The sequence below is a fragment of the Dama dama genome, chromosome 30, assembly GCF_033118175.1.
Source record: "Dama dama isolate Ldn47 chromosome 30, ASM3311817v1, whole genome shotgun sequence".
Taxonomy (NCBI): Eukaryota; Metazoa; Chordata; class Mammalia; order Artiodactyla; family Cervidae; genus Dama; species Dama dama.
The window spans coordinates 17,058,277-17,084,887 of record NC_083710.1 but is presented as its reverse complement, the minus strand read 5'-3'; the positions used below and the strand labels follow the sequence as shown (position 1 = coordinate 17,084,887).

The window sequence follows — 26,611 nt, the reverse complement described above, 5'->3', positions numbered from 1 at the left end:
TATCCAGCCAAGATATTCTTCATAACTTCAACATAACATTTTTTCATAGAATGCTTATTGATGAGACCTTATAAAAAACATGCAAGAACGTGCACAAGAGAGACAGTTGTGTAGCTTAGGAGAGCGCTCACAAGGCAAAGAATTCTTAAATATATATTTTAATGGTACAGAAAAACACTTCTCCCTTGTCACATGCTAATCTTTATACATTCTCCCTTACTATATCTCATGGATGTGGGCTGTTGGAAAGTGAGAATAATCTTACAAATGGAGATGTTTCATTAAATTTCAATGAGGTAATTAAGGAAACTCATTTTCAAAGATATACATTTATTTCAGTGGCTTTTGAATGTTGCTTAATCAGGAAATGACTGGAATACTAAATATAGTTAGGTTGGGCTCGTCTCCATCAGCAGCTTTGAGAGTCAGGCTGTTGAAAGGGACGACATGGAGGTTAAAACAGCAGAGGCCCTTGCTGTGGGTGGAAACTAATTGGCTGAAAACATGAATAAGTTATCCTTGTTATTCATGTCAAGGAAAAGCTAAGAGAGCAGAGATGAATATTTGTGTCTACCCAGGCATTAGGCTGTGCCACAGGATATTAAAAAATAAAAAGCCAATCCTTAAACTTAAGCACCTCTTCCTACAGGAAGGAAGAGGAATAGAGGATTCATTACTTGGCCAATGCTTTCTTCTGAATATTATGTTTCAGCTTTGACATTTTCAGCCAATAAAATACTGCTAAGAATGTTGCTATGGAATTCTTTAACATAAAACATTTACTACTGGGACCACTGTCCTTGAGCCCAGAGTTATATTTAAATGTTTTCTGTTAAAAGCCTCTGATTTCAAGGCTAGAGAATTCTCCTTTTCTCATGGCCCTGTTCTGAGTCTGGGTATGTTGGCCATAGATTGACCAGAGTCCTATTTAATCCTAAGATTAAAGATTCTAGTGTGATGTTGTCACACTTAAACTTAATTAGATATTGTAGAATAGAATCTCTTACAAACCATTTTTTTCTTTTCAAACCTTTCCTGAAAATTTCATAAGAGAGATTCATGGAATTTGGAAAATTCTCTATGCAGCTTCTCTTAGCAAACATCCTTGTGGTCTGCTCTGATGGTTTCATGACTTGTTCCTAAGTGTGCATGCTCAATCACTCAATTGTGTCCAACTCTTTATGACCCCACGGGCTGTAGCCCTCCAGGCTCCTCTGTCCTTGGGATTCTCCAGGCAAGAGCACTGGAGTGGGTTGCCATTTCCTTCTCCAGGTGATCTTCCTGATCCAGGGATTGAACCAGAGTCTCTCATAAGTCCCCTCACTGGCAGGTGTAAGCTCTGTTAAAGGGGTTGTATCTGTTTTTTGGTATCTCTCCTCTCTTCTCATAAGCCCCTAACACACAAGACCATAGTGGGTGCTCAGTTACATTTATTTGCTTTGCTTGGAAGTCTAGCAAGAGGCGGAAGTTAAGGACAGTCATATTTTATGTTTTCTACTTTGAGATGAATATTTAGCTCCAGACAACCCCCCTGGTTTAAGTCAAAAGCACTAGGTTTGAGTTTCAACACAATTGCTTAAAAAAACCTTATGATCTTTGGCATATGATTTAACCTCTATGTCTTGATCAATATTTATGAATCCTTCAATTCCCTTTTGGGGCTTCCCAGGTGGCTTAGTGGTAAAGAATCTGCCTGCCAATGCAGGAGCTTCAAGAGATGTGATTTCAATCCCTGGGCCAGGAAGATCACCTGGAGGAGGAAATGGCAACCCACTCCAGCATTCTTGCCTGGGAAATTTCACGGAGAGAGGAGCCTGGTAGGCTACAGTCCATAGGGTCGCAAAGAGTCAGACACGACTGAGCGACTGAGCATGCATGCACAGTTCCCTTTTAGTCCAAATATTTGAAGACAGTTTGATTGATCTACATCCCTGCTTCTCAAAGTGTGGTCCCCAGATCCAGAACATCATCATCATCTGGGAATTGTTCAAAATGCAAGTTATAGGCTCCTCCCTCCCCCACATACTGGTTGAATGAGAAACTCAACATTTTATAAACCCTCCAGGTGATTCCGATGCATGCTAAAGTTTAAGAACTACTGATTTGCGGTGTAGTCAAACCCCTGGTATGTTGAGAAGCTCCATACCACAATGTGAGGGGACCTTGAGGCTTCTGCAGTCATTTCATCCTTGGCATTTAAATCCAGCACCTTATGTTTCATCTTTAAGGCCCTGCCGAATGGCTCACTGTTGCATCATATTCAAGTCTGCAGGTACAATCCACAGAACTGCAGCTCTCAAGCTTCTATCAAGTGTGGGCACTTGAGTGCAAAATCTTTCTGAGGGTGAACAAAAATATGCAATGGACAAGGGATTAATCTCCAGTGGCAGCCTCCTAATTTTGTATTCATCACGTTCTACTTATGTGAGGCTACACAGGCAACGTCTGCTGATATCCGTTAGGAAGTTGGGCACCCAGTAGCCACATTTGCATGCAGAGGGGGTTGCGCACCTCCCGTGTACAAGTCTAAAATTAAAGCTCAGTTTGAAGCTGGCTTGAAGGCTCACTGCTAGGAAAATAATGAGATAAGGAAGAAACGGCTTCTGTTAATCAGGACTTTTGGCCTCTACTGTTCAATCTTTGCTAATTTGTCCTTTGAAACGGTACATTCTGTGTTGGACAGAGACTTCTAAGAGTATCGGGGATTTTTTTTTTTAAGGCCTACATTTATAAGCTGATTGTATTTATTCCATAACATTTCCCCTCACACTGTACCCATATGTATGCTGCAGTTGGTTGCTGTGTTATATTTTTGCTGTATGAAGTATTCATACTTTTGTGGGATTACATGCATCATGACAAAGAAGAGCCACCGCAGCACAGACTCACAGACGGGGGTCTGTGGTATCACTTCATTTCAATTCCGTCCACATTCATCAAGCAGCTACTTTGTGCCAGGGGCTGGGCACATACAGATCAATCAAGTGGAGTTTCTGCCTGCAAAAGCTCGCAATATTTGAACAACTTCTTGTATCTCAGTGTTGAATGTTTTTGCCGAAATGAAGTTTCCCCTAATTCCCACTCCCTCCCCACCCGCTCATCCTGTGCCAGTGAACTGAAGTGACTCTTTGCTCCTCTGAGCTCCTGATTATGCTCAACCTGTGTCCCCAGGAGAATGAGGGGCCCAGTGGTACCTGCCTGGAAGTCAAAGCCCCAAAACCCAAGACTGTGGCCATGTGGCCACTCAAATGGGTCATTAAGAAGAGGTCTCTGCATTGCAAACGGCCCCTACACCCAGTTTGCGGCAACAAAAAAGGAGTGTTTCCTGTATTCCCAGTGTGGGTGACGTGGGAGAATGCCAGTCATCTCAAGTGGATGTGCCCACGAGGGGAACAGTGGACCCCTATGGTTTACCGAGAGCTAATGGTGAAGTAGTCACTTGTCAAGCTTCACCAACTGCTTTATATTTCCATATTTGGCCATGTGTTCTGGTTTTACTTTGACAACTAGATTGTAAGCTCCTAGAGAAAACACTTGGGTCTTTAGAGGAAGATTATCTTTCATACTACCTATGTGATGGTGATGATCATAAATACAGTACATTATCAGAAAGAATATCTGGTGGTTTATATGCATTAATAATTTCTCACGGGGACTTCTCTGGTGGTCCAGTGGCTAAGACTCTGTGCTCCCAATGCAGGGAGCCTGGGTTTGATCTCTGATCAGGAAACTAGATCCCACATGCTGCAACTAAGTTCTGATGCAGCCAAATAAATAAGTATTTAAAAAAATAATTTCTCCTGATAGTTGATTTTTTTCTCTTCTTTCCAGCACAGGTGCATATACCTTGATAGCACCAAATGAAAAACGAAGAAATGAGATGCAACAGAGTATGTATATCATTTAACACTCAAAATACTGCTCATTTTCTTACAGAGTAGAATTGGCTTGCATTGGTCTGAAGAATTTTTAGTTTCTGATCTGTACAGACTCACTAGAGCTCATTTTTTTCCTTTTTAAATTTTGGCAATTTTAATTATACCTTTTAAAACTATTTTATTGTTAATGCTTCTAAATTTGTTTCTCTATGCTAATAGCAGAACTCATTGCACAATCATAAATCTGAGGTTTCTGTTGCAGTTAAACAATTTCACACCTATTGCCAATAGACCTATCGAGTTCCTGCAAAATTGGGCTCACTTCAGGTATCTTTACAGGACTAGGAACACTTTTGAGAGGGACAAGTGATACATGAAATAGATTATAAGGTAATCTGTCTTTTTCCTGGATGTGTCCCATTCCTTCTTAATGAAATTTTTCTTTAGTTTCTCTGCTCCTGTAATTTTGTAGCCAGCAGAGTCTAACCTCAGCTGTTTTTATTGGTGACTGCACTTTCCTTCTCTAGACTATAAGCTCTCTGAGGGCAGGGCCGCATTCCGCTTGTTTTTCTGCTCCTTGTACCTAGCAGACATATAACACGATTAATGTCGTATTAATGTTACGGTAAAATAAGTGCTGCTGTTTTAAGTGACAACATTATATTTTCGAGTTAGGAGAACTAAAGTTCATTTCATTCACAAAGAAGTTTCTGAGGCTTGTTCAAGTCAGCTATGGGGCTAGCACTGAGATCCTATGCTCTCCTTTCCTGACCTTACTAGGAAATTTGATTTTGTATTGATTGATGAACATAAGGGCACGACAGGAAGGCAGCTCTCTAAAGGTCTCCACTGGACAAGTAGCCTCCCGGGTGGTATATCTGAGTCTGTGCAGAACATGACAGTCACAGTTGCGCGGACATGGTGACTGTGGGTACTGCCTGCAGTTGACCAATGGAATCCCAAAGATTCTGGCATCTTACAAGTTTTTTATTTAAATGGTCAGCAGGAATTTAAGCTTCAGTGTGGTCTGGATTTTTGAGATGTTTCAGAAGTTTTTGTTTCCCCTCTATTAATTAAAAAATATAAATGGATGTTTGAAATAATCACGTCTCATGAGGTACTTTGGAAAAAACAGAACTAGTGTCTCTGGCGCCCCCTGCTGCCAGTCAGAGTATATCTTGGGGAATTAGGCACTGCTCCACAGGGAGCAGGCTCGGCTTAATGGGCCCAGGTACTAGGAATCGGAGAGCCCTCATTCCTCATGGTTACAGTAATCTTGGGGAATATTTAAAATGCAGTGGATACAGGCATCAGAATTCTATGGGGGTTTATGTTTACTGTGTGTGCAAAGTTCTTATTGCCACATGAATGTTTTGCATACACCCTATAGGAAACTTTTAACATTAAATGATGTGCGCTTAGTCACTTTAGTCGTGTCCAACTCTCTGCGACCCTATGGACCATGGCCTGCCAGACTCCTCTGTCCATGGAATTCTCTGGGCAAGAATACTGGAGTGGGTTGCCATTTCCTTCTCCAGGATTAAATGATGTAGAGTTTGAAAAATGCCAGAATGGGAGGAAAAACTAAACTTCTTTATTTAGCAGGAGTTCAAGTTGTTTTCACATTTGTACTTCTGTGCCAACTCTTGGAGAGAAGGTGCCTTAGGGTGACCCCAAGGGGTTAGGACTGGGTGGTGGCTTCCTTTCCTGGATATTTCACCCACTCATGCCCACATGTAGTTAAATGTCCACCTCAAGGGAGCCGTTTCCTTTTCACACTCTAATAATTGATGATTTAATATCTCTCACCTGACTTAGTGGCTGCAAAAGAGCTGGAGGAGCTGGAAAGGTGGAAGAAACAACAAAGGGTGAAGTCCATTAACCTGCCGCCCATGACGCTAGGTAAGCCACCAAGCCAGTTGCTTGAATGCAGGAGGACAGGGCCGCCCAGCGATCCGCGTAGCACCTTGCCCACATCTGTCTTTCAATGTCTGTTATAGGTCTTTGAGTCATTGTGCTGCTTGAAATGAAACGCATTTAAAGTCAAAACATACATTTAGGGTCAAAAGTATGCAGGTAGACTGTTGTTTCTGACTCTCTGCAAGTAGCAAACAGATGATGCCACAGTTATAGGGGAATAAGAAGATGGCTTAACTGCCAAGTAATTTACAGCCTCTTAGTTGATCAGCTCTGAAGAAATCTTACCTGGGGCGTCGCATATGCCCCGTCATAGCTTTCACTCCCATCCTAATTAGTGTTATCACAAGCATTTTAATCATGGCAGTTAACTGGTTACGGGAGAAAAAATTGGAGGGTCAGTTCCAACAGTAAGATGTCAGTGGGCTGGGGACATAGGGTAGGTATAAAGATAATAAATATCACCTGTGTTTTCATTTGCAAATAGAGACTTTTTGGGCCTCTGGAGCACATGGCAGTATGATAAATTGCCTGGGCTACTGCTGCCTGGTGTTTGACTCACTCAACACGGAAGTCCTCTCATGCGAAGCGTTCACATCTTTCTGCCAGCAGCAGCTGGGAGCTTAAAGGGCTGGACTCACAGTTCCCACAGGTTTAGTTCGCACAAATGTGGTAGAATCAGGGGCCACTGACTCTCACAGTAGTTTGCAGGAAGTACTTTTTCCAAGATATTGGTAAAAATAAGCTCATTTGGTGATTATGTACAAGCAATAGCATTATCATGATCATCCCACTGTATTTCATGAACAGGGTTCATCTCATGTCACCTTTATGCTGAATAAACTGCATTTGAGGGGTGCAACCTGGAGGACAGCTCTGTCCTTCCTAACTGGCCCCCTCACACTAATTATCTAGGTCTGTTTTTTCCCTATGTTCTTTGGATGAAATTAGATCTTTTTGGTCTTTCTCAAATAATAAAGTTGTCCAGCTAATTCTAGGCATAAAACTGTCTTTTCAGTAAGTTCAGCCCCAAATACTGGTCACAACTCTATTTCTAATAGAGATTAAAGCTTCTTCCCTGTTCCAGCCTGGGCCTGCTTTCCTTTTTTTGCCAGACCACATGGCATGTGGAATCTAGTTCCCCACCGGGGGTCGAACCTCTGCCCTCTGCAGTGGAAGCGTAGAGTCCTAACCGCTAGACCATCAGGGAATTCCCAGCCCGGGCCTATTTTTGGATAGAAAGTTGGCAAAGCAAATGAGTGTGACTGAATTTTTCTCTGTTGACTCCTGTTTCTCTTATTGATTCCTCCTCCTTGTGGGTCAAAGGAATAAGAGGAGGTTATGGTCTCTCTTGCACCGATCCCAGTTTCCTCAAGTTTTGGGGTGTGTTTGCTGTGCATCTCAGCCCTGGGGTCCTTGAAGTTCTTCAGAGTCCCCCTTTTGCCTGCCGTCCATCTCTCACCTGGCTTTCCCTGATACAGACGATACTTTCCTGCTGGTAGTACTTGGCTTCACTGTTGGCTCCTGGTAGCTAGACTATCTCTGTAGAGCTCCACTGTGCCTATGGAGTTGTCCACATGGGCAAGTCCCTTTTTTTTTTTTTTTGCAAGTCCCTTTTAAGGTGGCTTTAGATTGGCATTCTCTTCCATGACAACCAGATTGGGAGTGTGGGAAACACTTGTGCACTCTTCCCACAAACTCTGAGAATACAGGCCATTTGCCCTGTGGCCACTTCTTGATGACCAGTCTGAGGAGCCACCTGCGGGCAGCCATGTGCCTTCTGGCACTGTCTTTCCTAAGCATGGGTCCCTCAGTCTTTTGGGGACACAGCTTGAGGTCTTCAAATGAATTTTATTAAATCTTTCTTACTCACATTGAAGATGTGAAGATTCTTCCTTCCCCAAATATATACTCAGAGAAGATGAAATTCACAAAGGTATCTTTTCTCTGATTTCTACCTCCCTTTGACCTAGCTAACCTCTTTTATAGGCTGAAAGTGGTTGCCAGTTGATGTTCCCCAAACTGGTTTTAAGTTACCCCCTTGCAGATCCTGTTTAGGGAGCCAAGCACTTGCCTTGGGTGTTTGGAGATGTTGATGTCTATTGTCTTGGGGTCTTAACCAAAAATGATCAGGAGTTCTGGTATGTGGTATATCTAGGAATGGTCAAGAGAAAGAGGGCACAGAGTAGAAAAGAGTTCTAGGATGTATTAAACTTTGAGATGAGTTTTAAAGGAAAACCTGTAAATGCTTAGACATCTGATTTTCTCCATGTTTTAAATTCTCAACTCCTCCTCTATTCCTCTACCCCTTAAAATGTTGGAATGGTTCTAGGAGATACTAAAAGTAGCTGTAACATTAGATAAAAGCTTCATTAGGCCTCACTGTTTCTTTCCTTAGGGCCAGGACCAAACAGGTATTATAGATCTTTTGGGACTCAGAAGTCTCTATGGTGTCTTTAACTGTTCAATTATAAAAACTATGATGAATGCAAATTGTTTTAATGCATCTTCTGTGTAAGTGAATCTTTCAGAGAACTGACACTTTCAGTGACCAAAGCTCCAGAGAATTATTTCAAAGGAATCTTTAAAATATGCACGCCAAGCTTGCATAAACACTGAGAACTCCCTAAACAGTAATTCTTAGATGCCTGTCAAGCTGCAAGGATTTCTGGCCCCCGGTTGTTATAGGTTTAAGAAAGAGCAGATGAATAATCTAACATCCATATTTTTTCTCTTGAATACCTAAAGAAAGAACAATAAATAGTATGGATTGACCATTAATTTTACCTAGAATATTCCCATTGTACTTAAAAACTTGGTTATAAAGACTGTATACTTGTCTTATGGCAAGACCTCTCAGGATTTCCTGATTTTTGCTACTTGAATACAGGGCAGTAGAATCAAAAGAAGAAAAACATTGGAAACATCATTGATTATCATCTTTATTAGGTTAAGAAATGGTCATACTCTAGCAGGAAGAATGTTCTAGAATTTCTGAAGCACTATTTCTTATTTAGCATGGACCTTCAGGTGTGATTTCAGTCTATGTAAAAGCTTGAATACCTACATGCTTGAAAAACCCTCGTAGCACTGTCCTCTTATGGGGGAATGTGGCCTTATCTTTCTTTGATGCAATTACTGTTGTTTAATATCTCACTTGAAAAAATTGGTTAAGTTACCGAATCAAATTTGGGTCTGCTTGCCCCTGTGCAGTAAAGCTAGTCTACTGATCCTGCTTTGTGAAGTCAAGTGCAGTGTTTATTATAAGGCATCAGCCAAGGAGTTGGAGACAAATAGTGCTTAGAAAACTTAACTCCCTGATGGGCTTCAAGACAGCATTTCTAAAGGCCATGTGAGGGAGGGGGAGTCACAGAGTATATGATCGGATTGTGCACAATTCTGACTGGTTGATGGTGAGATCCTAGGACTGTATCACAGGGGTTAACATTATCAATCCTTAGGCTTCAGTGGGCTTGGGGGCTACATGCTGTAATCACATAGTTAACTTCTTCCATTTTTAGCATCTATAAAACAACTCAGGAAAATGTACATCAGATATGATATTGTACTTCAGAGAGGAGCTAAAGTAGAGGATATGAGGATATGAGGGGGTCTTGCCCAGTTACAGTTTCCCACTTTTCTTTGAGACTCCTTAAGCTTGGGGAAAACAGGTGTTGGACAAAAAAGGGAATAATATTTTGAATGGAGTGGTTAATTATAAACTCAGCAGAGGAACTAGGTTTTAGGGGGACTCAATTTCAGTTAGGCCCTTATTTTCAGTGGTGTGAAAATGTTAAAGAAACACGTGGTGTAGACTTATCATGTATTTAATTAGTCTTTGATGGCTGACATTTCAGTTTAACATTCATGTTTCACCTTTGTGACTTTTTTCCTTAGGGGGAAGCCAATCAGAGGCTGAAGTCAGGCGGAGACAACAGCTTCAACTGATACAATCTAAATACCAGAAGAAGGTCAGAATCCATCTCTTTTAGCTTAAATTTGGCAAGAAATTAGAGTACCAGCACTTTCAAAATAACCATGAAATAACACAGTAACTTTACCAAAAAGCATAAAACCTTGAAACAAATTGCAAAAGAAAATCTCAAAAATCAGAGAAATCCCGATGTGAGAAGCGAAGGGATAAATACTGTGACTTCTCCACCCAAGCTGTGTATCAGTCAGTGGGACCTTGGTAAGGGAATTTCCTCCACCGCAACCCCAGTGTAAGTCTCTACTATGGTTGGAATATTTGATTCCAGGAGCATAGATTTGTTTACTCCATTCCAGTCATGAAAGCATGATAGTAGTACGAAAAAACCAATGATTTTTTTTTTTTTTTTTAACAAGGAACTCAGGTTGGTTTTTTTTCTGGTTTTTGGTTGTACCAGGCAGCATATAGTTCCCCAACCAGGGACTGAACCCACGTTCCCTGCATTGCAAGGCAGACTCTTAACCACTGGACTGCCAAGGAGGTCCCTGAAGTCTGAGTTAAATACTAAGGAAAAATTACCTGCCCTTTCTTCTCCCTAACCTGGGCTGGTGGTGGGGGTGGTTTGGGGCCTGTGGAGACAGAGAAACAGATACCAAGGTAGAAACACAGATAAATTTCATGGGCAGCAGATACAGCTTGACCATTTTCTGTGATCTAAGTAGCCTGCAGAACCAACCTATAATCATGGTGTGCCATAGCACAAACAATACTGTAATTTGCCTTTCATCATAATTTTGTGTTCCAGGGGTTCAGGCGGAAAAATAGTAACTGCTTTTTGTCCTCTGTAATCTCAATACAATTTAGCTAAAAAGAGAAGAATGTCTAAGAATCAAGAAGGAAGCTGAAGAAGCTGAAGTCCAAAAAATGAGGGCAGCTCAGAGAGAGAAGGTAGGAACTGGAGAAGATGGTAAGCTAACATTGACCTAGGGCTTCTGATGTGCCAGGTTCCCACACGGTTCATATATAAAGTGTCTAATCCTCACAAGAGCCTGTGAGGTATATACTATTCTTGTTGTCCAAGTTTGCAAATGAAACTGACAGTTCAGTTGCTCAGTCATATCTGACTTTTTGTGACCCCATGGACAGAGGATCAGATAACTTGCCCAAGGACTCACAGCCAGTAAAAAGAAGAAGTAGGATTCAAATCCAGGCTGACTGGTCTCAGAGCTAGTGTTATTATTATTTTTTTAAGTAATTTTATTTTCTTTATCAGCCGTACCACACGGCATATGGGATCTTAGTTGCCCAACCAGGAATCAAACTCATGCCCCCTGCATTAGAAGCATGGAGGTTTAACCACTGGACCACCAGGGAAGTCCCAGGTCTGGAATTCATTATCTTCACACTGTCTCACCTCCTCAGGCGGGTGATCAAAAGAGCAGCTGTGTATTTGGCCAGAAGGCACAGCTACTAGTGACAGTGGCCGCCAGTGGTGCCCCATCAGGCTTACGTACAAATATTGAACGTTCCAGGCTGAATGTTAAATAGGTGAACATATCCTTCTCACTGGTAAAAGAAAAAGCATGCATTTGCATTTCAGTATTAGTGATATGATCTAGTTTAAATCTCAAAGTAATGTTTTTAGTTTTGATCTTCTTTCTGGGGCTTGCGGGGGAAAGTCTCTTGAAGATGCTCTTTCGCCAGAGAAGGAAGAATGTACAGTTCTTCTATCTGCCTTCTCCTTCTCCCATGCCCCTTGAAGTCCTAAGCTGTCATAGGTTTTAAGTGTTGGAGGTTTGGGGAAAAGAGGTTGACTGATGATACTAGTGACCAAGTAAGATATCTGCTATATGTATAAGTCATGAAAACACAATTCTTTTTCCTGCTGTCTCTCTCTCTCTCTTTCTCTTTCTCCCTCTCTCTTTTTTTCCTCTTAAAGATTGGGTGTTGTTCAAAACTTTAACCTAGTTACCAAGCAATAGATATCTTTACTAGTTAGAGTTAACAAAGCCCAAAGCTGATGGCTTACAGTATGCACAAGAATGTGAGTCTTCTTTCACCAGGGAGCTCTATACCTGGCTGGAGAGGTATATTTCTTGGAAGGTGTCCTCTTGCATTGTGTGACCTTGGACAGGCCCCTACCCCTCTCTGAACTGTTACTGTAAAATGAGTCTGTAAGCTCCACCTTCTCTGTTCCCAAGGCCAGGAATATGTGTAGATATAGAAATGCTACATCTGTAGAGATGTAGGCTGTGGGGTAGAGATAAGATTGGACATATACACGAGGAATTGAAATGAAATGCTGGTGGTATTAAAAAAAGTATAGGCACTTTGTTTACTAAATTTGATTCAGCAATTCACTTCCAAGTCATTAGCTATTACACCTTCACTGAAAAGATTCTCATAATAATTCTTTTTAAAACCCATCTCTCTCTTCCTCTCTAGTCCTCACTCGTTTCCCTTCAAGCCCCCCCCACCCCTGCCACCCCATTTCCTCCTTTAGAGGATGGTTTACCCTTCAGTCTCAAGATTGTAAAGGCGGTATTCCCTTTATATAGCATAGACTTTCTGCATTTCAGGTGGAACTCAGAAAATCATCAAATAATCACCAGGAACTAATTAAGAGGCTTGCAGATCCTGAAGAATTGTGTTGTGAACTCTTATCCTAAAAGTGATTTACGAGTTGTCATTTAATACCCATAACTGGCTGGCTTGTGGGTTATTCATAGGTCATTTCTTCATGGTTCAAATAATGTACTATATACTATTTAGAAATGTTAGTGGCCAAGACAGTTTTCTTTAACGCTGAGTGAAAGCAGCATGCCCTCCTTCCTAAGTTAGACCATACCACTAGTTGTACAGCCATCATTTACTACACAAATCTTAACTGCATTGGCCTTTCTAAAATGATAACTATAATGATTATTGGTATAAATTTGTCTAAGAGTAACAGATGGGGAGAGAGAGTTGATATATAGATCCTTCCCATTCAAAACGCAGTTTTTGAACCAGCAGCTTTGGAACATCACTTATTAGAAATTCAGGAACTTCCTTGGTGGTCCAGTGGTTAACAATCTGCCTTGCAATGGACACGACGAAGATTTGATTCCTGGTAGGATAATTAAGGGGCTTTCCTGGTGGCTCAGCAGTAAAGAATCTGCCTGCAATACAGGAGACTCGGGTTCAGTCCCTGGGTCGAGAAGATCCTGTGGAGGAGGGCATGGGAACCCACTCCAGTATTGTTGCCTGCAGAATACCACGGACAGAGGAGCCCTGGCGGGCTACAGTCCATGGGGTTGCAAAGAGTCGGACCCGAGTGAAGTGACTGAGTGTGCATATAGGATAACGGAGATCCCACGTGCCACAGAGCAGCTGAGCCCGGGTGCCATAACTAGAGATGCTGTTCACTGCAATGAGGTCCTGATGCTGCAACTAAGACCCGATGCAGCCAAAGAAATAAATATTAAAAAAAAAGAAATGCAGAATCTCAAACCCCACCCCAGACCTCCTGAAACACACCTGTTATTTTAACAAGCTCCCCAGGTGATTCTCGTGCACATCCTGGTTTGAGGAGCCTTCATCTAAACTGCCTTGAGAGAGATGGGGCCGCCCACTTTGGCCCTTCCACAAACTTGATTTCTCTGGCTAATTGGCTTGGACTGCCACCCTGACCTAGTTTTTCCTACTGTATATAAATCTGTGGCTTTCATACTAAATGTGAGCCTATTTAGTAGCTTGTGTCAGATGAAAGAAAAATGGACATTAGCCATCTCGAAATGGCATGCTTCATATTGCCAGTGTGAAAATGGCCAAGGGAAGCGATAATGGCTGTGCTTATGGAGCATTTATTCTTTAAAATGCACAGCAGACGCACACATGGACACCGGCGTACAAACCCCCCCTCCTCCCCAGGCTGCTATCCAGGAACCACAAACCAAGGAGAACCCAAGCAGCCTGTGGCCACCCGAGGATGTCCAGCGTGGCCCAGTGGTCTTAACACCGCCTTGGCCTTTATCTTGTCCTCTCCAGGGAGGGTCACAGGGCTTCCCAGGTGGCACCAGTGGGAACCTGCACCAGCACAGAACCTGTCTGCCAATGCAGGAGACGTGAGAGATGCAGGTTTGGTCCCTGGGTTGGGAAGATCCCCGGGAGGAGAGAATGGCAACCCTCTCCAGTGTTCTTGCCTGGGAAGTCCCATGGACAGAGGAGCCTGGTGGGCTACAGTCCATGGGGTTGCAAAGAGTCAGACATGGCTGAAGCGACTTAGCACACATGCACACAGGAGGGTCACCCAGGAACACCGGGTCTCTTTCTGATTGGTCACCACCTGTGTGTGAGTGAGGGGAGAGTAAACTGCATTCCCTGTATCCTTAATAAGCACAAAGGTGTGAAAGGCAGCCAGTCCTTTAGCATCTGGTCATGTCGTTGGCGTCCGGGAGGAGTTAATCCTGTGGGCTCAGGGGAACTTAGGAGAGGGCACCGGGGTGCTTCAGGTAAACTTGGATTCCCTAAACTAGGGGATGTTGATGATGTGTGCTCTCCCAGTGGTGTACTGGGACCTCCTTGTACCAGCTCATGACAGTGGATTGTTATATTTTTATGAGTTAGTTGACTTCATGTTGGTAGATGGAAACTGACCACAAGGGGGTATTTTCACCACTGGAATTGGTAAATGCTACAAATCAAACACCCTTCCCCTCCTTGCTAGAGCTAGGTGTTACATTTATCAGCACACCACTGCTTCGCCCTAAAGGAAATAAGACCTCCCTCCCTCTCTCCCATTTTAAAACCAAGCCTCAGAGGGCTGGTTGGGGGGCAAAGATTCCGTGAATTATCTGGCATGTTACATATCTGATTTAAAAGTGGATTCCAGGCAGAATAACGCCCCCTCCCCTGCTCTTCCACATTTGAATCCCTAGCACCTAGGAAGATGTGATGTTATGTGGCAAAGAGAATTCAGTTTGCAGCTGGAATTAGGTTACTAATGAGCTTACATTCAAATAGGGAGAACAGCCTGCATTATTCAGGTGTGTCCAGTGTAATCATGAGGTTCCTTAAATTGGGGAGAAGGACACAGAAAATTGAGGGCATAAAGATATGGAGCAGGAGAAAGATTTAGCCTACCATTGTTGGCTTGAAGCTAGAACAAGGCCACTGGATAAAAGATTAAACCTATAGGTAGGAGCTACAAAACCATAACTATGGTACCCCTAACTCTACACTGACCAAACAGATGACTGGCACTTAGGATAGCAGAACATACAAATAGATGTGATTTCTGGAAAAACAGTTCTTATCGTAGGGGTAGAAAGAAGTAAAAACTCAGCTGTAGTCTTTGGAGGGCACTCATATTGCTAGCTACCTGAAAGCCTTGTGGACATGACAGCTGGTACTGGAATCTGCTAATTTCCCTCAACCTCAGTATATTGTCTGAGCCCCATGAAACCCATTTTGGACTTCTGAACTCCAGAACTGTAAGATTATTAACAAATTTATATTGTTTTAAGCCACTAAGTTTATGGTTGGTATAGCACCAACAGAAAGCTAATACAATCCATGTGGTTATATAGTGTATTAATTTCTCTTCTTGGAAATATATATGGAAGAGAAAATATCTCTAAAATATTAGTGCATCAGTAAAATAAAGTTCTTGAAAAAAATAAAACAACAGCATAACACATGCAAGTACTTGCTTTGTCACTGGATCTCAGCATGGTAGACAAGTTTTCAGGAATCATCATAGCAAGCCTTTCACCCAAATGCAGTGCCATGGAAATAAACCTCCACCACACTTTCCCGTCATAATCACATTGATGAATTAAGTAATAATTTGATTTTTTTTCAGACTTTCATAATGCCCACAAACTTAAAAAATAAAAATCTCCAAGTCCACGTCAAAGACCTTCTTTACCTCTTGGATTTATCTTATTCTGCTTTTGGTCAACACATGTTTGAAATAATATATAGTGCTATATAGTTTATGAATATTTTCATTTGATTCTCCCAACTTCTTAGAGCATCAGGACGTCAGAGAGAGCAAGAAACCAGCTAGAAATCTGAGTGGCAAACAAAACCTTTCTTTGCTCTTTCCAATAAACTATAAAGTCATAAAGCTGATGAAGTTATGTGGAGCCCTAGAGGTAATGGTATTTTTTATAAACACCAAAAAGCATCATTAGTTAGTTTTAATGCTAAAAGTGAGGTAGGAACTACTTCATACCTACTTCATTTTCTATTAGCGTAGAAAACAAGGTCTGCATATTAGGTGCAGAGGTGCATCCACATACATGTTTTTAAGGAATCACATTTGTTGCTTATTCCTAGGAAACAAATAGTAGCAGGGCTAATGACTTTAGAACAATTCTAGGGTAAAAACTCAACATCAAGGTAATTATTCCAATACTGCTTTTAAAAATTGGGAAAAGTTTCCATTTCTGAAAACTTTCAAGGAACAAAACTTTCAAGTTTTCCCCAGAAATATGGTTCCTACATCATGCATTTCTTTATGCATGACCCAGCGTGGGCATTAAGCCTCTGATTGTTGAAATGCAGTAGGGTCCCGTTAATTGGCCCCATTAATTAACACATAGTGTTGGGATTTAATATCTCTGAAATGCAGGTACAGGACTAAAAGTGCAAGCTGTTCGTTTATTTATGCTTCACTTTCCTTATCTGTAATAAAGTGTGTGTGTCTGTGTTAGTCACTCAGTTGTGTCCCACCGACCCTTTGCAACCCATGGACTGTAGGCCAGCAGGCTCCTCTGTCCACGGGATTTTCCAGGCAAGAATACTGGAGTGGGTTGCCATTTCCTCCTCCAGAGGATCTTCCTGACCCAGGCATCCAACTCGCGTCTCCAGTGTCCTCTGCATTGCAGGCAGATTCTTTACCCGCTGAGCCATCGGGGAAGCCACTATCTGTAAAATGGGGGTAGGATTAAAGGATGCAATACATGCAAATCCCTTTGTATTGAATACCATGGACGGTGCTAAGTAAGCACTGAATAAGGTGCCCTGACCTAATTAACTATATTTGTAAACGAGCACTCTATCTGATTTGACTCTTATTATTTTTCAAAATATTTATTTGTTTGGCTGAGCTGGGTCTTAGTTGCGGCACGTGGGGTCTCCCGTTGCCGTGCACGGACGCTGGTTGTGGTGTGGGGGCTCAGGAGTTGCGGCGCCTGGGCTTAGTCGCTCCGAGGCAGATAGGATCTTAGTTCTCCAGTCAGGGATTGAACCCACAGTCGCCTGAATTGCAAGGCAGCGTCTTAACCCCTGGACCATCTGGTAAGTCCCTGCCTCTATTACTATATCAACCTCTTGTGTGGACGGCAGACAGGATTTTTATTTTACACACGAATTGGATCAGCTTAATTATTTCATTTTCACTAAGCTCACGTGAACTGGGCTGCTGGAGGAAAAAACACACTTGGCTCCTCTTCTCACGGAACTTGTTGGGCTTCCCTCTCAGCTGGGTCTTTAATCATCCCCAGGGCACAGTATTTTCCTTTGCAGTCTAGGCTCATCTCTAATTATCAACATCTTTCTCCCTTATCCTCATTTTTCATTTTCAGCACATGACCTCATTTCCCACCGTCTCGGAGATAAAGACCACAAGGCTGAAAGTCTATATTTTTCTGTTTTCTTACTCTTTCTTTGCTGCTGCTACACCCACCTCATCTTGGGAGGAATAAGAAACTGCTTTTCCGTGTTGCCGTGATGGATTCTCCCACCTGTGCTTCCCATCCCATCCCATCTTTCCTCCATCCTCGTCAGGAACCTTGTTGCTCCATTGGTTAAGGCTCCATTTCTTCTGTAGCTTTCTTGTTCGTTTTTCTCTCTTGGGGTATAATCATACTCAAATCTCTCACCTTAAAAACAAATTGTCTCTATGCTGGCTTGCTTTCCACTCCTTCCTCCCAAGCATCACAGCTCAGCTTCTTGAAAGTCTTTTCTTCCCCACTGGATTCCCACATGCTAGTCTGTAGACCAACTCCTATCAATCATCTGAACTGCTCCCTTCCAAAATCTGTTTTAAGTGATGCTCCCCAGGTGATTTGGTGAACTCAGCTGGCTTTTAGGAACTCACCTTCTTTGAGTCCTCATCTTTACTTGCTCCTTGGTGGGCCAAATTTGACTTCTGTCTCTAATAAATCATTGACATGGATCTAGCTAAGATCACCAGTGGAGCTTAGTTGAAAAATCCAGTGGAGACTCTTCAGCTCCTAATTTATTTTAACTGTTTGTAATATTGTATCTATTGAGCACTCTGTCCTTCAAATTCTCCCCTTCTGGATTTCCTCTGGACCCTGTTCTCTGCTTGTTTTTCTATTACTGATGTTCTATCAGGTCCCTTCCATTCATCTTCTCATTGCCTGTGCTGCCATATTCCTAGGTGAAAGCCCCCACCTTTCCATGTCTGGATTTTGCTTGTGCAGATGATGTGTGAAAGCCACATCTCCAGACCGTATTCCTGAATCGCAGAACATCTGTTTTACTGTATTTTACTGTATGCTTGCTATTCCTTTCTAGAGGTGCCACAGTATATCTCAGATACAAATGAGCATACCTCTAACAGGTTCAAAAGCGACCTCATTTTCATTCTGATGCTCTTAAATCACAGTCACCTGTAATCTCCCCCCTTTTTTTGACTCATCCTATACTAATATGGATTCCCCAGGTGGCACAGTGGTAAAGAATCTGCCTGCCAGTGCAGGAGGTGCGAGAGATGTGAGTTTGATCCCTGGGTGGGGAAGATCCCCTGGAGAAGAAAATGGCAACCCACTCCAGTATTCTTGCCTGAAAATTTCCATGGACGGAGCAGCCAGGCAGGCTGCAGTCCATGAGGTTGCAAAGAATCTGACATGACTGAGCACGCATGCGCACACACACACACATTAATATAGCCCGCCTCCCACTGTTTCCTCTTTACTCTCCTCTTATTTCTGTCCCCTACATTTTCTCAGAGTTTGTCCTTTCTTTAATGTCTGTGTTGTCTTAATTTGGGACTCATAATTTTATGATGTGGCTTGTGAGAACCACACCACTGGTTTTTATATTTGTGATCCTTTCTGCAGCTTATCCTTCATGCTGCTTTCAGGATTAACTGCTTACTATCCTGCTTAAAATAACACAGTGGCTCATCATTGCCTTTAATGAAGTCCAAACTCCTTTACTTGGCATATACATTTCTTTATAATTGCCCCTTCCTGCTCTCTCAATCTTATCTTCCACCCATCTCATACAAACCCCTTTGAATTTATACATAAGCTTCTTGGGGTTTCCTGAACTGATATATTCTCTTCTGCCTTTAGGTATTGAAAATACATGTTATAAAAATGCCCTTTTCCTATTCAGGGCCATAACTAGCCCATCATGGCTTTTGTGCAAATTAGAAACAGATGCGTCATCCAGGCAGTCAGTTCTGTGGGTGCTCAGATCGTCACAAAGGTGAGAGATGGTACCTTTGTGAGAAACAGAGAAAGATACCCCTGCCGTGCTGAAGGCCCCTGTGCTGGGCTGCAAAGCTTGGGGAGCTGAATGCTGCTCTATTTTAGCCCTGTGGACCTCTCTGCTAGGCCCTGGGCCGTGAGAGACTCACACAGTGGAATGCAGTATCCTGCTCCCATCACCCCCTTTTCCTCCTGCGGAGTTCTTGCTTAATATTGGTCTCCATCTAGAATGTCTATCTCTCACTAGACCCATGGTTCTTATCCTTTTATTTGGTCATCCACCCCTAGGGAAATCTGAAGCAAGCAAGCTATGAACCCATTCACCTTAAAACTGAGCATACTCCTAACAGACACTTAATTCATGAACCCAAGGTTAGAAACCACGTTCCAAAAGTTATTCAAATTTTGGCTAACCCTGACTCTACCCCAACCCAAGATGGGGCCTGGCACATGGAAGGCACTAAATGAATGTTTATGGGACCTGTTGACAGCATTTCTCCAACAGGCCACTTCTGTGCTTTTTTCTTTATGTTCATACTACAGATCTGCAAACCTCTATTCCCTAATATATTTTACACTTTGCCATCATGGCTTTCTTGTCTATGGTCCCAGCTAGCTTCTCGAATTTTCCAGGGTAGGCTCTGCTCTGTTTATACCTGTAGTCCCAGCATCTAACAGAACACAGTATGGAGCATATAATAGGCATGTGATGAATGTTTACTGAGTGCATGGGATTCAGTGATAGTAAATGATTTGCTTAAGGTCACTCAGTGATAGTGAACCTAGAACCGACTGCAGTGTTTTCTTCTGGACCTCATGGTCTTAGGTATTTTACATTCTGCTTTTGTATATGCATGTGTAAGTATGGTTGGATGACTCCTTAACTCACTGCTAAATGGAAAGAAAGAAACAGTCTGACTAAATCTAAGTATTTGGATTAGTGTGCTGAAATAATTAGGCTTCCCAGGTGGCTCAGTGGCACAGAATCTGCCTGCCAAGCAGGAGACATGGGTTCGGTCCCTGGGTTGGGATGATCTCCTGGAGAAGGAAATGGCAACCCACTCCAGTATTCTTGCCTGGAGAATCCCATAGACAGAGGAGCCTGGCGGGCTACAGTCCAGGGGTCACAGAGAGTCGGACCCGACTTGGTGACTGAACAACACGAAACAATGGAAACCACCACCACGGTGGTAGGTGTTGAACACTCAAATACTCTAGAATTCTGAAAAACGATTCTCCATCAACTCTTCAGGGATAAACAGGCCTTTGTTGGATAGGATATAGCTACTGGGTAACTATTTTTGTGAGCTAAGTACAGTGACAATCTGTTAGTGAAGAGATGAGAGTCCATGTTCCAATTTCTGACCTTGCTGAAGGAACCCAGCCTTGGTCTCTAGATGCCTGTGTGGCTTTCTCACTGTTCTCTCAGTAGCATTCCTAATTCTGGGTTGATCAATACCTGCTGCTTGCTTGCTGTCTTTTAACTCTTGGCCCCCTTTCCTTCCCCTGGAGATGTGGGGAGCTCATCAACATTGACCACTTTTGGTCTCATGAGTCAGGATTTTTTTTCTAGATTGAGATCATGTTTATTCAGTTTGCTTCCTCGAACTGTTTTCATTAATAACCCCCTTGCCTTCTATTATAATTTATGCTTTCAGATTATAGTAAGTTTTCCTTATTTTTTTTTTTTCCTGAAACTGAAATCATTCATTTTACCTTTCAAGATGGGATAAGTAAATAGTTCTATGTGAATGAAGACTTCCACGGAAATGAACAATTTTTTCCCTCTTTGGAAAATGGAACTAAATTTATGTTAGAGTCTGGAAGCGATGATTTCCATATTCCCTTTTCACAGGTCTTCCCAGTGGACAAGTCCATTTTTTTTTTTATTAAAGCAAATAAAAGATGCTTGACATTAAAACTTCAAATCTCTTCTGTGTTGTGGAATTTGTCTCAACTCCCCATTAAATTTGCCGTTTAGGAAGTCTACTTGTTTTTCGTAAGCAAATTTTAAAAATGACAGTTGTATCATAGTAAAAAAAAAAAAAAAAAAAAAAAAGCAAGTGTTTCTGGGTTATTAAGTTGGATTAAAATATGTCAGAGCCATGGTGACAGTAGCGACCCCGTGGACTGTGGCCCGCCAGGCTCCTCTGTCCATGGGATTCTCCAGGCAGGAATACTGGAGTGGGCTGCCATTTCCGTCTCCAGGGGATCTTCCCTATCCAGGGATCGAACCCGGGTCTCCTGCATCGCAGGCAGATGCTTTACCGTCTGAGCCACCAGGGAAGCATCAGTGAAAGTTGCTCAGTTGTGTCAGACTCTTTGCAAACCCATGGACTATATAAACCATGGAATTCTCCAGGCCAGAATACTGGAGTAGGTAGCCATTCCTTCTCCATGGGATCTTCCCAACCCAGGGATTGAACCCAGGTCTCCTGCATTGCACGTAGATTCTTTACCAGCTGAGCCACAAGGGAAGAAATGCAATATCACAGTAATATCAAATGTGAAATTCTTTAGACTCTCCAAACAATTAATTAAAAAAAAAAAAAGGAGAAGAGTATTTAAGCGATGGCTTATTTTGGACATTGGCTGTTCTGTCTCCCAACAGCTTTTAGTGTCTGATTCTAAGTCAGAAGGGAATTGAACTGGATTATTGAAAATTGTTTCCTGAATGCTTTATCAGGATATAGAGTGATACATGTATATACACACACACACACACACACATATATGTAGTATAAATATGTATGTAGTATATGTAGTATATATACAAATATATAAACATGTACATATATATACAAATATATATATATGTATATAGTATATTTAACCATATATATATATTGACTATTAAACCATTTATCATCATTTTCATTTAACATGGTTGATATGGAAATTTTATGTTTTCCCTAGAACATTTTGAAGACATTGCTTAAGATAGAAATATTGCTATCATCTGAACTAAGATTAAAAATATGAAATACTGATTTTTGCAATTATGCCCATCAAGCTGGGAGAGGGGGACCATGGAAAGAACTCAGGGCTTCTGGCTTTCAGTGTAGGGCCCAAGAGTTGAGAGAGGCGTATCATCTTCAAAGCCCTGCTAAGCACCATAATGGATTATGGAGGCCACTTGAACCTAAAGATTTTGGACCTTGGTTAATTTTAACATCATGATTCTGCTCAGTTCAGTTCTGTTCAGTCATTCAGTCATGTCCGACTCTTTGCGACCCCATGGACTGCAGCACATCAGGCCTCCCTGTCCATTGCCAACTCCGGGAGTTTACTCAAACTCATCTCCATTGAGTCGGTGATGCCATCCAACCATCTCATCCTCTGTTGTCCCTTTCTCCTCCCGCCTTCAATCTTTCCCAGCATCAGGGTATTTTCAAATGAGTCAGTTCTTCACATCAGGTGGTCAAAGTATTGGAGTTTCCGCTTCAGCATCAGTCTTTCCAATGCATATTCAGGACCAATTTCCTTTAGGATGGACTGGTTTGATCTACTTGAAGTCCAAGGGCATCTCAAGAGTCTTCTCCAACACCACAGTTCAAAAGCATCAATTCTTTGGTGCTCAGCTTTCTTTATAGTCCGACTCTCACATCCATACATGACTACTGGAAAATCCATAGCTTTGACTAGCTGGGCCTTTGTTGGCATAGTAATGTCTCTGCTTTTTTTTTTTTCTTTTTTTTTTTTTTTTATTATTATTATTTTTTTTTTTCCAGTGGGTTTTGTCATACATTGATATGAATCAGCCATGGATTTACATGTATTCCCAATCCCGATCCCCCCTCCCACCTCCCTCTCCACCCGATTCCTCTGGGTCTTCCCAGTGCACCAGGCCGGAGCACTTGTCTCGTGCATCCCACCTGGGCTGGTGATCTGTTTCACCATAGATAGTATACATGCTGTTCTTTTGAAATATCCCACCCTCACATTCTCCCACAAAGTTCAAAAGTCTGTTCTGTATTTCTGTGTCTCTTTTTCTGTTCTGCATATAAGGTTATCATTATCACCTTTCTAAATTCCATATACATGTGTCAGTATGCTGTAATGTTCTTTATCTTTCTGGCTTACTTCACTCTGTATAAGGGGCTCCAGCTTCATCCATCTCATTAGGACTGGTTCAAATGAATTCTTTTTAATGGCTGAGTAATATTCCATGGTGTATATGTACCACAGCTTCCTTATCCATTCATCTGCTGATGGGCATCTAGGTTGCTTCCATGTCCTGGCTATTATAAACAGTGCTGCGATGAACATTGGGGTGCACGTGTCTCTTTCAGATCTGGTTTCCTCAGTGTGTATGCCCAGAAGTGGGATTGCTGGGTCATATGGCAGTTCTATTTCCAGTTTTTTAAGGAATCTCCACACTGTTTTCCATAGCGGCTGTACTAGTTTGCATTCCCACCAACAGTGTAAGAGGGTTCCCTTTTCTCCACACCCTCTCCAGCATTTATTGCTTGTAGACTTTTGGATAGCAGCCATCCTGACTGGTGTGTAATGGTACCTCATTGTGGTTTTGATTTGCATTTCTCTAATAATGAGTGATGTTGAGCATCTTTTCATGTGTTTGTTAGCCATCTGTATGTCTTCTTTGGAGAAATGTCTGTTTAGTTCTTTGGCCCATTTTTTGATTGGGTCATTTATTTTTCTGGAATTGAGCTGCAGGAGTTGCTTGTATATTTTTGAGATTAATCCTTTGTCTGTTTCTTCATTTGCTATTATTTTCTCCCAATCTGAGGGCTGTCTTTTCACCTTAGTTATAGTTTCCTTTGTAGTGCAAAAGCTTTTAAGTTTCATTAGGTCCCATTTGTTTAGTTTTGCTTTTATTTCCAATATTCTGGGAAGTGGGTCATAGAGGATCTTGCTGTGATTTATGTCGGAGAGTGTTTTGCCTATGTTCTCCTCTAGGAGTTTTATAGTTTCTGGTCTTACATTTAGATCTTTAATCCATTTTGAGTTTATTTTTGTGTATGGTGTTAGAAAGTGTTCTAGTTTCATTCTTTTACAAGTGGTTGACCAGTTTTCCCAGCACCACTTGTTAAAGAGGTTGTCTTTTTTCCATTGTATATCCTTGCCTCCTTTGTCAAAGATAAGGTGTCCTGTCTCTGCTTTTTAATATGCTGTCTAGGTTTGTCATAACTTTCCTTCCAAGGAGCAAGCGTCTTTTAATTTCATTGCTGCAGTCACCATCTTCAGTGATTTTGGAGCCCAAAACATAGTCTCTCACCGTTTCTATTGTTTCTCCATCTATTTGCCATGAAGTGATGGGACCAGATGCCATGATGTTAGTTTTCTGAATGTTGAGTTTTAAGTCAACATTTTCACGTAAAGCTTCCTTAAAAGATATTTTGTTACTTGCAATTTCAGAGCAACAAATTAGAGGAGAAAAAAAGACTTCAAGAAAACCTCAGGAGAGAAACTTTCAGAGAGCATCAGCAATAGTAAGTTTGTTTTCAGAACTTTGTACCTTTTACAGAAATATTGTTCATTGTGCTTTTAAAGTCCAGGTGATGGTAACTATTTAAAATATCTGGTAATGAATTCTTGGCTATTAATTATGTAACTGAACTCTACAAGTGAGGTTCCAAGTTTGGAGACATCTATACTCACCAAAGTCGTGGTTAGTAGACAACAGATTAGAAAGAATAATGCTAAAATTGAGAAATTCCTTATTCTAAATAACTTGGAGGGCTTGACTTTTTGGTAATCCAGGTTAGTTTTGATTACGAAAACTTCTGAAACATCAATATAAGCAAGATGCTGTTTGAAAAGAAGTACCCAAGCAGAATCTAACTAGGGATTTAGCTAATGGACTGAGGACTTATATTTTTGTAAACAAGATTTGAGAAATAATTTCATAGCTATCAGCAAAGCTCCAATTGATGGTCATACATCAAGGTACTTTTTCCAGTGTGACTTGGGAATCACAGCAGCCCACGTGTATAGGGCAACCAAATGTGCTTTACCATAAGTTTGTGTCCCAGCTCTAAGTACCACCACCTAAAAGAATAGACAAAATTGAAGAACTGTATTTCTGTCCCTAGATTAATACCAAATATTGTAGAATTAAAACCAAGCAGATCTGGGTTCAAAATCCTAGCTCCATTCTCCAGCTGTGACCTTGGACAAACTACTAAACTTCTTGAAACCTCAGTAGTTTTTTTTTTTTTTTCCTAATAGGATTGGTAATATCCCATCAGACATTTGTAAGGATTAAATAAAATATATAAATGGAATACAAGTGATTTCATTTTATGGGGATTTGATAAGTAACTACATACAGAGAGAGGTTCTTGTTGAATGGGATCAGAAAACACATTTTGTAGGGACTGTATAGATTTTTGGTTGCACCAGAGCTAGACATTGGCCTTCCACTTTCAGATGGATTGTTCTGACTGCTTCCCCTTATCTATTTCCATCATTATACCTCATTTGCAGAATTTAAGCTTATTGGCATGTTGGTTTGAGCATATGTGACACCCTAAACTATATTCCTCTTCTAAGTACAGCCCTCTCTGGTTTTCTCATACCACTGAAATTTTCCTGCCTCTGTTGTAAGCAACAACTCCTTGCTTTAAGACTCAGGTTGGAATGCAAAATATGTTTCTCAATATTTCACTTTGCCCCTTCCCAAGTGGGGTACTTTGCCTCTGCTACCCAGGCCAGGTAAAAAGTGGGAGATGGAATGGGGTTGGGTGGAAGTGCTAATGAATGGCGTTATCTTTCCCCACTTTTGTTTTAAGGCAGGTATGCAGTAAGGAAGCTGGTGTTAAGCTAAACACCAGGAGAAGTTGACTCTCCTAGAGATTGAGGGAGACAGGCAATAGATTTGGGTTAATGTATTGTTGCCTCTGCCTTCTTTGGTAGATAATGGATGAGAGTTGATTTCTTGGCCAATCAGAGGAGTTGAAGGAGACACAGGGATTCCATGGGGGCATGTCGCCTGGAGACAATAAGATAGTATTTTAGTATTGTAATATATTGTAATACATAATAAAATGTATTTATCCTGTGGCATCCTCCTTTTACACTGGACAGGGAAGACCTTCTCACTGTGAGGAGTCTTAGGTACAAGACTAGGAAAACAAGCCCATCCTCTGTGAAGTTTTAACCCGGTAAGGTGAAGGATAAGATTCTTAGAGTTTTAGAGGATGTGGGAGATTGTGTCATCAAACCTTTTTTATTTTTCCTAGTCCTCCAGCTTCTTGAGTTTGTGTTTTACTAAATATTAGAGATCATCCTTTTTCTGTAAAGAAAAAAGAATTCTACCCTCAGCCACCTCACACACTATCAGTGGAGCTGAATTCAATTTCATGCACATTTCACTCTTGCTTTCTTCTGCTTATCGTAAAAGTCCCAGTTAACCAGGAAAAAGAGAAGTTGGCTGAAAATGAGAAGTATCTCAAATTGATTTTTAAAGC

General features: G+C 41.6%; 1 protein-coding gene and 1 non-coding gene across 2 annotated transcripts in view; one reads left to right on the top strand and one right to left on the bottom strand.

The window, feature by feature from the left end:
• The window catches only part of EPSTI1 (epithelial stromal interaction 1), a 97,851-nt gene that overhangs the window by 15,801 nt on the left and 55,439 nt on the right, over positions 1-26,611 (top strand). The window contains exons 2-6 of the mRNA XM_061133513.1: positions 3,832-3,890; positions 5,697-5,780; positions 9,693-9,766; positions 10,591-10,674; positions 24,558-24,631. Of these exons, the coding sequence (XP_060989496.1) occupies positions 3,832-3,890; positions 5,697-5,780; positions 9,693-9,766; positions 10,591-10,674; positions 24,558-24,631 (375 nt within the window). The remainder of the gene's footprint in view (positions 1-3,831; positions 3,891-5,696; positions 5,781-9,692; positions 9,767-10,590; positions 10,675-24,557; positions 24,632-26,611) is intronic.
• Positions 21,393-21,464, bottom strand: TRNAR-GCG (transfer RNA arginine (anticodon GCG)). The gene has a single exon. It is a non-coding gene; the product is annotated as a tRNA-Arg (tRNA).